General features: G+C 41.5%; 1 protein-coding gene across 2 annotated transcripts; it reads right to left on the reverse strand.

Annotated features, from left to right (window-relative positions):
- Positions 1–19: 19 nt before the first annotated feature.
- mat1a (methionine adenosyltransferase I, alpha) lies at positions 20–7,767 on the reverse strand. 2 transcript variants are annotated; one of them, XM_035172677.2, is made up of 10 exons: positions 7,362–7,765; positions 5,370–5,447; positions 4,964–5,086; positions 4,762–4,874; positions 4,058–4,201; positions 3,313–3,438; positions 3,123–3,215; positions 2,852–3,034; positions 2,624–2,757; positions 20–1,527 (listed from the first exon to the last, which is right to left on the reverse strand). In XM_035172677.2, exons 1-10 carry the CDS (start codon positions 7,426–7,428, stop codon positions 1,425–1,427), a joined length of 1,164 nt encoding a protein of 387 aa, XP_035028568.1. In that variant the 5' UTR covers positions 7,429–7,765; the 3' UTR covers positions 20–1,424. The 2 variants fall into 2 exon arrangements, with proteins under 2 accessions (XP_035028568.1, XP_047198319.1); XM_047342363.1 differs by lacking the exon at positions 20–1,527 and having other exon boundaries at positions 2,620–2,757; positions 7,362–7,767.
- Positions 7,768–13,427: the final 5,660 nt, after the last annotated feature.

A 13,427-nucleotide genomic window follows, 5' to 3' on the forward strand; every position in this document is an offset into this window, starting at 1 on the left:
CGATGGAAAAAGGCCGGACAACACTTTAAAACTTTAATTTTCTTTCATTGTTGAATTATTTACATCGTCCAGTTTCTCTGCCGACAACGTCAACAGATGATGATACAGATCAAAACATTCAACAGAGGAAGACCTCTCTCACAAAAACAACGTTGGCTGTAGAAGAAAGCACGGATTGTCACCACAGAAACTCCTAAAGCTCCCCACACACTTCATCAAGCCCATCAGAAGTGTTTCAGACCAAATACTTTGATTAACGACAGAATCTGACTCAACATTAATTTTTTTATACACCGTGAGAAATATATTAAAGTATTTCCTCTAAATCCACTGAGACAATGTCGGCCCCGCAGTATATGGCTGCAGTGTAACCAGGCAACAGTCCAAGATGTGGTTTTTTTTGGGGAACATCAAACTTCATATTGAGGGGAAATGAGGAAAGAGTCTCAGAGATAAAAAGGGAAATGAGAGGGAATCTGCATTTGAGGCAATTTACTGTGTCTGATATGAACTTTGATTGAACACAGGCTTAAGACAGAATGCAGTTGTAAGACATCAGTGCAGCTTTAATTTAACGCCAAGAGGAGATTGATTCACAGTCAATTAGTTGCTAAAAAAAATTACAGACACATGATAATAAAAATCCGTCAGCAGTTGAAGTGAGCAGCGAGTTGATTAAAACAGTAAAAGTGGCGACAGAAGTGAAAACATGAGACTCCCTGACCGTTTTGCATTTGATTCATCGCAGCATATTTCATCTTTAGGAAATAAAAAGCTCGCCAACGTTGAAATGATCCGTGTGGTGGTCGCAACGGTGCAAACAGCTTCCTGTCGCACACGTTACAAAATAAGACTTAAAAAAGAAACACATTTTACACTCATGACAAAAAAAAAAGATGAATTTCTTCCCCTAAAGCCAAGCCTTTGGTTTAGCAATGATTACACCACTGACATTCACATCATCGTCACTGACAAAATACCTATTGTGTATAGCACCGTCATGAAAATGAAGCACTGAGGTTGTCTCTGTACATCGTAAGGTTGAAGTCACAGCTTTAAAATAAAACCCTGCTTCTAGTGGTGTAGATCTTTTTTTTCTTTTATCTTCAGAGGATTTTATTTTTTTGTGGTGTTCGTTTACCAGGGAAGAGCTTTGAATAGTGATGGATCTTACTGTGTGTTTGAGATGCAAGAAAAGGATTAGTTACTGAGACGTCCTCTGCAACGCCTCGCTTCTCGCTGGGAGACGCTCCCATTTTACATCCGTTTGGCTACAACCGCTCTCAAAATTATCTTCTCATCTCTTTAAAGCTGACCCTGACTTTGGCTTTAGTTCTTCCCATTAAAACGTGTTCTATCAGTGACCGGAGGTGGCAGTTGTAGCCCACGAGCAGCTGTCGATCAGGACGAGCAGGCGGTAGTATTTAGAAGACAAGCTTTTTGGGCACCTCCCAGGTAAACTCTGGTCGACCGAAGTGGCCGTAAGAAGCTGTTTGCTGGTAGATGGGCCTCTTCAGGTTCAGTTCCCTGAGGGAGGAAACAGAGGAAATGAATCATCAGAGGTGGGAAAGTCCACAAGATAATAGAAGCTGTACTTCTGCTTGTTCCTTTTCATTCTGTGTATTTCTAAATGGTTTCACATCTGCAGCCAAATCCTGTAATCCCCTCACTTATGTGATTTCATATCACCTGATGCATACAGGTGGACAGATTTCCTGCTCGGAGGATCCGTACGTTACAGACCCCTACAGTCCTGAGAGGTGATATCGCACAAGTTGTGAACTTGATCACACACAAGGATCATTTTAAACTTTAATTTTGAAAGAGGGGTCAGAAATAATGACTCACTTGAGGTTTATGATCAATTTACAGAATAACTTTTTGTGTTTCGTGCTGTTCAGTAAAATAAACTAATAATAAAATACTGTGGATGACTCTCTTTATCTATAAAGTCTGTATAAATTCAAAGTTTGATAACCTAATGTTTATGTTATCCTTCTTATCTCATCTTATGAGCTACCCTCTTAAAACTAGTGTTTACATTTTGAAACTGTCTTTGGGGCCCTCTAGTGGGTATATATATAAAAAAAAGGCAGAAGACAACAGCTATAACACTGCACACATTTTCAACAGGCTGCACATAATAATTCACTATCAAATAATCTGCTGATAATCTGCTGATTTTTGAGTCTTGATTGATCATTATCGATAAATTCTCAAAAAAAGTGGTGAAAACCCATCATCACTTCCCAGAACCCAACACGACGTCCTCAAGTGAATTATTTTTGTGCACACCCAGCAGCTGGATTAGTCATTTACTGACATGTTGGATGTAAACTAGCAGTATATTCTCGAATTTTAGAGGCTGCAACCTGAAAATATTTGTCTTTTTCCTTGAAAATATGAATAATTAATAAATACAAAATATAAATATATAATCAATAATCAAAAAAGTTGTCTATCAAATTTCTTTCCATCTGCTAATTGATGAATAGTTTCAACTCTGCCTTTAGACAAACATAATAGTTTGGCCATCCGATTAACAGGAGACATGCTGCAGTTCCCACACAGCTGCTTCAAGCACAGCAGTTTTGTTTTGCTCGTGACGAACACACGTGTTTACCTGACAATGACTCCGGGCCGCAGATCAAAGTTCTTGTTGACGATGTGCAGCAGCTCTGTTTCTGATTTGTGGGAGGAACCGTAGGTGAACACGGAGATGGACAGGGGCTGGGCCACTCCGATAGCATACGACACCTGGAACACACCCAGACAGGTCAATATGAATGCTTCTGTCCGCACATGTCAGCTGCTGGTCACTGAGTGAGAGTGACAGGAGTCGCTCACTCACCTGAACCAGGACTCTCCTGCACAGTTTGGCTTTGACCAGAGACTTGGCGACCCAGCGAGCGGCGTAGGCAGCCGAGCGGTCGACCTTTGAGAAGTCTTTGCCGGAGAAGGCTCCGCCACCGTGAGCTCCCCAACCTCCGTATGTGTCTACGATAATCTTCCTGCCCGTCACACCGGCATCGCCCTGGTGACCCCAAAATAAGATAAGTGGTTACTTTTCATTTTTCCAAGTTTGCTTTAGATGAAATGAACAGTGCAAGGGTGTTCATCACCTGAGGTCCTCCAATGACGAAGCGACCGCTTGGCTGGATGTGGTAGATCGTCTTGTCGTCTAAATATTTAGCAGGAACCACGGCCTTGATCACCTGAAAGAATCAATGCAACATTTAAACCTAAAAGAAACGACATCCTGAGTTATTCATCAGTGCGAGCTAACAGTTCGACGCGTGACTGAGTCTCTACCTTCTCCTTTAGCACCCTCTTCTGTTCCTCCAGAGAGATGCAGTCGTCGTGCTGGACGGAGATCACGATGGTGTGAACTCTCTTTGGGATCACGGCTCCATCCTTCTGCTCATAATGAACGGTCACCTGTGGGATGGACCTCGAGTTAGTTAATTACTTAAAACCACTGAACAGATTACCATGAAACTTGGGAGGAAGAAAAAAAATCTGCTGTCAAATCTAAAAAGAGCCAAAGATTCATGAAGCTGCTGCTGTCTCCTTCTTTCTGCTGTTGAGAACAAAGTGGGTCCAAATGACAGGAGTGTGAAAAGACTTATTATGATAAAAGTCATGATAATTCAACACTTTGTAAATTCATTAATACGTTTCTGGTGTAGTGAAAATGTGTGCTAACTCTAATCTGAGCTAAATCTAATGCTCTATGTTCGATTCCCTGGTTTAAAAACCGGCCATCTCTCTCCTGTCTGATGTTCTAACAACCTTCATTAAACATGGGACAGAAGGAGATTATCCACTTTGTGCTGAAATATTAAACTTTTGACTGATTTCGTAGGAAGTTAGCCGCTTATTTTTAAATACCCGCAGTAGCCACCGTTAATCTGATTTTGTCTGCTGGCACCGATATAAATCTCTTGGAAGACAACCAGAGTAGAAACAATGAACTCAGTCACACTGCGACCAGTGTAATGGTGTTACCGTTTCAGTCCTGTTGTGTTTTGTAATACCGCACATGTTATAACCTCACCTGTGTTTTAGAGTCGGGACGCAGCCAGGGGATGCTGCCGTCGCGCCTGAGTTCAGCCATCATTGAGTTGAGTCTGTGGGCTAAGACGATGGTGAGAGGCATGCACTCCTCCGTCTCGTCTGTGGCGTAGCCGAACATCAGACCCTGTAGACAAGAAAGAGAGAGAGAGAGAGAGAGAGAAATAAAATATAATAATAAATAATAAATAGTGTTAATAGTAATAATAGTGTTGGCTGTGATTAAGTAAGTGTTGGGGTACTTGTATTTGAATTTCATGAAACTTTATACGTTTGAGTGGGAAATATTGTACTTTACAGTTTACATATTGTTACTATTGTTGCTTCACAGATTTAAATTGTGGATACAATGTGCATTATGGGCTTATAAAACAATATACACTTTTAAATATGAACATTTTTGTCTTGTGATTCTTTATGAAAAACACAGCTGGGCCTGTTGTCATGTTCCAGATGTTGTCCCATCACAGAAAGATTTCACTTTAGTTTGAAAAATGTCTGTTTGGTAACATTACTATTGATTATCTGAGTGATTGAGGTTTTTCAAAATAAGAACAGCAGTGTCTGTTCATCAAATCTGTAGCAGGACGGAGTCAATCTAACTGATACTTGATTTTATGTCAATATCACCCAGCCCTCCAGCCAACACGGGCCCAAGGACACACTGAGCTGTTGCAACAGCCGTACCTGGTCTCCTGCTCCAATGTCCTCCTCCTGTCTGTCAACATGGACCCCCTGAGCAATGTCCGGACTCTGCTGCTCCAGAGCCACCAGCACGTTACACGTCTTATAGTCGAAACCTGCAGAGGGAGGGCGAATGAGAGGAAATGTTGACAAACCTGACCACACGCTCCCTCTACTTTTCTTCTGCTGTGTGTTATATTCTCACCTTTGTCGGAGTTGTCGTAGCCGATGTGTTTGATGGTGTCTCTGACCACCCTCTGGTAGTCCACGTTGGCCCGGGACGTGATCTCCCCACAGAGCAGCACCATGCCGGTCTTACACACCGTCTCTATGGATACAATCAACACATTACATGTGAAGTCATTTTACATAACTCTTGACTTGGACATGTGTTTAGACGCGTCCTGATTGCTGCTATCAGCAAGTTCGCAGGGTCGCGCTCGCAAGCCCTCATCTTGTGACATTCAGGGATCAATACTGAAATATGATAAATAATCTCAACAATGTCGATCATTTCAATTCCAGGTGAGACTCAGGCCTGTGGGTGAGAAGTTACTGAGATGACACTGAAATAATCCTCTCTCTCTCTGTGTGTCCGTGTGTTTACTCACCGCAGGCCACTTTGGCATCTGGGTCCTGCTTCAGGTGAGCGTCCAGGACAGCATCGCTGATCTGGTCACAGATTTTGTCTGTGGAGAGGAGACAAGCATAAAGGGAAAAGTTTAGATTCAGAATTTGGACCTGTTTTGGATTTAGGAGCTTTTGTGGCAGGAATACATGTGTTTGAATGACAGAAAAAAGTATATATTCTAGCTTTATTACTGTAGGTTTTGTATAACATTAACAAGAGGAGATTTTAGCAAAGTTTCCAAATATTTCTCCTGAGGTAGAGGTCACATGTGAAGCTAATATTTCAGACAGGAGGAGTTGTCGGATTTTCATTGTGGGATTTGAATGCAGCAGCAGGACAATGGCTCACAAAACACTCCATTCATCTCTCTGTCATCCTGCTGAAGCAACGCAACACACGTGTTACATCAGACACAACATCAACATCTGGTTGCACTGACTCTGCAGTTACACAGAGGACCTGGAATTATACACAGAACACAAATCAGGATGATTGATATCGAATATGGTTGTTTACAGTGCGCAGGCGTGCGACCACACATCTGACTCCGATCCTGAAACATGGGCAGGCTCTGTGGGAACAGCCCAGACCTCGAAGTGTGTTATCAAATCGAAAGGTGCGGGCTGCGGCCTCCTGCCAAGGCCACTCACCTCAGTGAATATACAAACAGTGTGAGGAAAGTTTTCATTTCATTACTAGAATATGTGTCTTCCTATGAGCTGCATTGTTATTTAATGGTAAAGCTTTTTTATTTTTATTGAAATATGTTCTAATGAACAGTGAGCTTGTAAGAAGACAGTGAGATGTGGCTACATTTCCTCCAGACCTGCAGCTCTAAACAATGATTTTCTACCCCTGTGGTTTTTACAGATGGTCGAGGGGCTCACAGTTCGCTCAAGTACTGTCGTATCTGCGAAGCTGGACAACTGGTCAACACTGCTGCGTTTACTGATTATCGATTTGACACAGGGGACTTAGTCAGGTTAGGGATTACAACACATTTAGAGGAATAGGGGGGGGGGGTCCTGAAGGCAGCATTGGAGAGGGTAAAGTAAATTTTTACTTTCATTATGAGGTCTTAAGTTACAAATACACTCGGTATGCATCAGGGTATCTATTTTAAGTCCCACTATCCAGCATTAATGAACAATATACAAACATTTAATAAATGCTTTACATCACACTATAATGTGGTTGCACACAAGAATCTTAAAGAGACAGTATTTTCTTATGAAGATATATTTTATATTGTTAAAACTGTGTTGTCATTCACCACCAGCCTCCACCTTTAAATGGAGTTATAGTTGTTGTTATCAATTACAATCAATTACCACTTATATCTGCTAGTGTGATATAGACCATTTATTATATTTCTCATAAAGGCTAAATAGGGAGACACAAATTAAAGTGTTGCCAAGATGGGATTGATCATTTTTGGGACTTGAAAACCACTGACAGCCACATGAAGTACCGTGAAGCAGAAATTAAAATTCTTGAATCCCCCCCTCAAGCAAAAAACATTCCAGAGAGAAAGTGTGACAAGGTTGTTCTGCAGCCGCTATTTTGATTTAACGTGTATTCGAACATCTCCGTCTAATGTCAACATGAAACTTGTGTCCACATGTCGCCCTTTCCTCTAATTTGTGGGTCCCTTTTATCTTCAGCGTGTAACCTAACACCCGGCTGATGCCCAGAAGTGGGGGGCAGCTAGCACATGTTGCTGTGAATGGAATACCAGCCATGCTTGGAGAGTAAATATGCAGCTCTGTGGAGTTATTTTGGACATAAAGCCTTAACTCACAGAGGGTTTATTCACATATCAATGTTTTGGCTGTTATGGCAGTTTTAAGCAGACGTGTTGAATCTATTCCTCTGTGTACAGGTGAAGAAATGGTTAAAGTGAAGTTTTGGGATATTGTATATTTTGGGTGTTGATCTGAAGTTGTCACACGTGTATCTGAAGTAGACTCACCTGGATGTCCCTCGCCTACGGACTCCGACGTGAACATGAATGAGCCATCATCCAGCAGATCACTCATTTTGTCTACAGCACCAGGTACTTGGCGAGACTCGGCACACACAGGGAGAAAAGGTTCCTCGGTTCCCACCAGCGAGCGTTCCAGACAGGACTGAGAGCTGCTTTATATTCCCACTGGTTCTCTGTAAGAGAGAAACGAAGAAAGGGAGGCAAACAGCCGTGCAGCCAATACAAAGTCTATCCTACAAAACTCCACGTCTGTGTCCACATGGCCCAATATATATGGCCAAGAGACCACACACGCACACACTGTCACTCACACGCACACAGGCACGCACACACTCACTCTGCTACTGTCTCTATCTCTCTTTCTCTCTCACACACACAGGCATGCACACTCTCTCTCTCTCTCTCTCTCTCTCTCTCTCTCTCTCTCTCTCTCTCTCTCTCTCTCTCTCTCTCTCTCTCTCTCTCTTTCTCTCTCTAACACACACTCTGTCACTCACACACACACAAACACAAACACACACACACACACACATGCACACACACACATGTCATGTGAATCCATGGGATGGTCCATTCTGGGAGTGGGTGGGGAGGTGCATGATGGGAGGCCACTTCACTTTGTGGAAAACACTTGTTAACCCCTTGTGTACAATACGTTTGCAGGAGTGTGTGTGTGTGTGTTTATAGTCTGACCCTGTGCTGCGACAGCTCCACTTTAGGGTGTCGCGCTTCTTGAGTGGGAGCAGAAACATCTTTAACCGAGGGGTTCCCCCTCCTCTCCCCCGCCTGGCACTCCGGTGGGACAGCTCTGTCTGCTGGGACGTGGCCAGGTCATTGGGCAAGCTATGGACAGTGGGAGAGGGAGAGAAAAGGTAGTTGTTTACTGGGAAAATGATGCAATCACTCCTGTTTACATTATGTTCAGATGTAAATAATGATGAAACAACACACAGTTAATGGACGAGAGAGGAAACACAACCGCGACATGACTGTGAAATATACAGAGCTGCGGCAGGAGAATTAATTAATGAATTTAAATTAAAAAATATATTTTGGATTTAATGGGGTAAATGTTGGAATTATTTTATGGTAAATATGCTGAAGGCTTGATGGTTCCAGGTTCTCTAGTTGTCGAATTTTTTATTTGTTTTGGTCTTATAGTGAGATAATGTAGGTTGACCCAGTCAAGAGCCACACTGGAATAAAATACAACTTTAAAGTACTTAGACAGCACTTGAGTGTTTCCACTGTACATACAGTATTCATACTCCATATTTCACTATCTTTCTGAAAATATTATACGCTTATTTAAGTACATGTTACTACAAATATAGTTGATAGTAAATTTGTGAAATATATTGTCACATCAAACAAACACCTGCATCTTACATATACAGTTATACAGGTTACTAATAATTAATCCATGGTTTCTAGTGAGAATTTTCTGTGGCCATGGCAACCAACTGATCAACCATGAAGATAAAAAAAATTGTGGAAAAGTGGAGGAAATAATATTTGTCTCTGAAAGTGATGATGATGAGGGATAAAATAAAGAAACTTAAGTCAAGTACTTCCTGTCTAGTACTTGAGTAAATGTACTTAGTTCACCCACTATGCTTTGTATATGAAATCTTTACACACAATCTATAATTTCAAAATAAACGTAGTAAAGTATTATATATCCCTATTGAAAATAAGTGGAATCAAAGCTTAAATTAGTATAAAAAGTACTAGTTTAAACTTGTACTTGAGTACAGTATTGTGTAATGAGTAACTCTCCATCCCTGCCAATAATTAAGTTTCGAGCCTGTAGACAGTCACCTGTTGTCTAAATGCTCTTTTCCATCCCACTCGCAGCCCGAGGCTGTTGTCTTTGTGCACAACTGCAGAAAATCTGCAGCCATTTCCTGAGAGAAGATCAAATAATGAAGATGTGTCTCTGAGATATCTCGTGGCCTTTCAGGTGACTCAGTGTGTCTGTGTTTTAACTCAAAACCAGGGACTGTCGTGGACTGTTTGTGCCAGTGATGCTCACATATGGACACAAACATACTGTGTGCCTCATGCACAAACATACAACTGGAGTGACAATGGGACGTTGGCCACACACAGCCACAGACACTGTGCCTTTCATTTGTATAAGCTCTGCAGAGACTGAGAGATAAACACATCTCTCTTTACTGGAGTGAAACAGAGCAGAGGAACAAATACTTTCTCTACATCTCTGTCGCTCTCTGGCTCATCTGGCCCTGGTTTCAGTTGGTGTAGAGCTGAACTCATGAAACTAGAGGAGAATTTTAACTGGCTATCTGTAGTGAATATATATATATATAAATACCATTTAAGTAAGTAGCAACCTGACCTAATTTTACCTGAGGTCAGCAGAATCCTATCAAATGCAGAGAGAGCTGTCTGCTGAATATGATATAAAAGCTCTGGTTTAACAGCTGATTTTGTTTAATAAAGTTAATGGGTAAAAAGTTGAAATAAATTCAGTTATGACTTATGCAATTAAGCTAAACTAACTGTCGAGTTCCAACTGATTTTATTTTTTCCCACCTGGAAATGAGACCAAGCTCCTTCCTGCAGGGGGTTTGGGGTCAGTTGAATGAAACAAACATGAACTAGATTAAACTAGAGTTGTCATGTATGTCCTGCCTTCAACGGCAAAGAGCGCAGAGCGTCAGTCTGACGGCACAGCGAGCGACCTCTGGATGATACACCTCTGTTTGTTTTGGCCTGAAATGAGACAGAATGAACGCACTCAAGACACACGCCCCTTCACCTACACTATCTGAAGACGGAGGAGGACGGACTTCTCAGTTTGTGTAGTTTGACTCAAAACACGTGTTAATGACTGACCTTTTTTTCAACACTAACAAGATGGTTCCAGTTGTGCTGAAAGATAACTGGTATCAGAGATTTGTCGTGTCAGCATGAAGCGTGAAGAAGGTGAATGTGAGCTATAGCCAATAAAATAAATGAAAGCTAATTGGGAAAATTATAATATCAAAAGCTTTAAATCGTAACTTATTGACTTCTACCTTTACTTTTCTGTCTCTGTCACGCGTCTGGTTGGAGCACATCAGGGGCTTTAAAGACAGGGTAAAATCTCCTGAGGTGAAATATCTGACCTCTAAGGGCTCAAGTTATCATGCACAAGGTGCCGAGGTCAGGTCCTCAAGAAAAACAATAGCAACGTCAATACCGTGTTTGACTGAGTATTAATGTAATAAATGTAACTTACTTTTGTTTCACTACATCACTGTAATGATTCTTACTAATTATTAATAGATGATCCGTTCGGTATGTCCACAGAGTAAAACTATCAATCTTCCATTTTTCTGGAGTAATGGATCTTGATAAAACAAATCAGACACATTTAGGGAACTGTCATCTGTGAGAGAGTGAAGTTTGGTGCAGCTTGATTGAATTTAAGGGGAATGTTAATTACCATTCTAGGTAAATACCTGCATTAAAACTACAAGTATATTTCTGGGAAACCACTTTTTTCCATGCAAATAAGCTCTTACCTGCAGAATAATTATTAGTAAATAAGTATTTCTTAAAAGTCCAGTTGCATTTAGCATCAACTATATTTTGTTTGAACAATCTTTATCAAATTTCGTGCAACTGAAACTGAAGCTATTTTTTTCCTATATAGTTTTAACTTTTGGGTTTACTTTAAAAACAAGTATTCTGAATCAAATGTATTTAAATAGACTGACCAGACTGATTCAGTTTTTTATGGGGGGTTAAACTACACTCAGATAAGATCTAGACTAACAAGGTTGAAACTAAAGACACGAGCTGGATGACCAATGAGTAAATTAACAAATTCATCAAATAGGAAAAGAGAGAGATACAAGTCTTCTAGGTGAGGTCAGTGTAAAGAGGTGCTTTTATGAAACCTACCGAGGTTACGAGTTCAAATCCTGCTGTGCGTTCATCCACGGAGCCTTTGGACCGCTCCGAAGATGAAGAGAAAACAGTGAAAACCTGACGACCTTTGGATTTGTTTCATATCTTCACCTCAGTCAATGAACATCTAACGATTATGTCAGTGACACTGAAAGCCCTGTTGCTTTTCACTCATTCATCCCTGAAATACAATAATTCCATGAGTACCCTCGCTCTTGGTCGAGGTTAAGGAGCGGAGGCCACAGTGCGTTGCTGCAGCCCACAGCTTTGGAACAGTTTTACACATACAGACATAATTAATAGTAAACTGATTTTATTTTATAATGTTTTATTTTATTTTAATCTTGTACTTTTTTATTGCATAACACTGGTTGTTTCAAATGTGTTTTTATACATAAAGCTGACTTGACTTGAGTGTCTGATATTGACAAAAAAAACACAATGTGGCTGAACCAATCCAAAATCAGTTTGACAAAATAAAGCCACACGAGCGTCTCCTCCTTCTCTCCAATTGGCTACAAGACGTGTGTAGTAGTGACCCCCAAGCCGGGGTTACGGTTTTGGGGTCACTTTTTGGTTTGAGTGTGAGTCAGACTAAAACTTGACAGAACAGGATGAGATAAACAGACCCTGGCAGACTCAGGGGCTGTTAACACTGTTTGTCTTTCCACAGGTTCAAGGACGCTCAGTTTACCTCCGCAGCTCGTCTCGGCTCGTCTGGTTACCAGCCAGTTCCATCTGGATGGCCGGCAGGGCGGGCAGAATGAGTTGGATCCTGCTGGCCTGACGTTTTATTGCATGGCCGAGCAACTGAGGAGCGATTAGTGTTATATAAGGAATAACATGTCGATAAAAGAGTAGATAGTACACACATGTAAACAGAATTTTCTTTTATCAGTGTTGTTGTTCTGTGTTTTCACAAGCTGTTACAGCTTCAGCCAACTCTCTGTGTTAAAGGTTATTTGTTACGTGTTGAATGTTTAACTTCTTGTTTGTATTTATCTGATTTAGTCTCATTGGCTGGAATTTTAGTTTTATGAAACACCAATGTTTACTGTCACAGTAATTATTAGGGTGCTCCCTGTCCTTCTTTAACTGCTGCCCACTTCTCATGTCAACCAATCCCTGTGGGCGACAACGCCACGCAGAAGGTGGGGTGCAAATCTCCAGCTGTGATTGGCTGTTGGTCCCACACACTCCCCACCAGAGGAGCACTGGTCAAAGATGAGGCTGTTGTGTATTTGTGTGTATTTGCACCCATGAGTGCGTGTGTGTGTGTTTATGTGCGTGTGTGTGTGTGTGTGTGTGTGTGTGTGTGTGTGTGTGTGTGTGTGTGTGTGTGTGTGTGTGTGTGTGTGTGTGTATGCATGCCTGCTTGTGATGAGAAAACCAGCTACAAAACTATGACCGGGCAAAGACCTCACTTGAACCTCACAAATTAGTCGTGCCTCGTGATGTGTGAAATGTTCACTGACTCCTCGTAGCATATTTTTAACTGCAAATGTTTGATTACCTGCACAAGCACAACCCCCACTTTAACACATCATAATATATATATATATATCCAACAGAAGTCCATTACGTTTTTTTAGAGGAAGACTTAAAAGGGTTTAAAATGATGAAAACAAGCATGAGACAGACTCTATCTCACACACACACACACACACACACACACACACACACACACACACACACACACACACACACACACACACACACACACACACACACACACACACACACCCACACACACACACACACACACACACACACACACAACACACACACATACATAAGCATATATGTCCGAGCGGCATAGAGGGAGAGCAGCAGCTGTGCTCGAGGAGTGTCATCCTATCCCATCTCTATTCTGGCCCATTTTGGACCCTCAGCACATTCCTCTGTGAATCTGTCACTGATGACTGAAATATTGCCACAATACCACTCGAGCAATTTGCCTCCATCACACACGATACGCAGGAGTGAGACAATCACTTCACTCGTCAGCTAATGCTAACCATGTAGACTAAAGTCTCTGTTTTCGTCAATGGCTCCTCCTTTAAAGCTGCTATCTCCACTGTTGCTGGTGGTAAAAAGGCTCATAAAACGGAGACAGGATGTTTTTGAGGT

Source organism: Hippoglossus stenolepis, chromosome 12 (assembly GCF_022539355.2).
Source record: "Hippoglossus stenolepis isolate QCI-W04-F060 chromosome 12, HSTE1.2, whole genome shotgun sequence".
NCBI classification, from domain to species: domain Eukaryota; kingdom Metazoa; phylum Chordata; class Actinopteri; order Pleuronectiformes; family Pleuronectidae; genus Hippoglossus; species Hippoglossus stenolepis.

Coding starts and splice junctions, on each gene's coding strand:
- mat1a (XM_035172677.2), bottom strand. CDS start 7,428: ATGAGTGATCTGCTGGATGATGGCTCATTCATGTTCACGTCGGAGTCC. Junction 5,448..7,361: donor CGTAGGCGAGGGACATCCAG/GTGAGTCTACTT, acceptor TCCTCTCCACAG/ACAAAATCTGTGACCAGATC. Junction 3,035..3,122: donor TCGTCATTGGAGGACCTCAG/GTGATGAACACC, acceptor TGGGGTCACCAG/GGCGATGCCGGTGTGACGGG.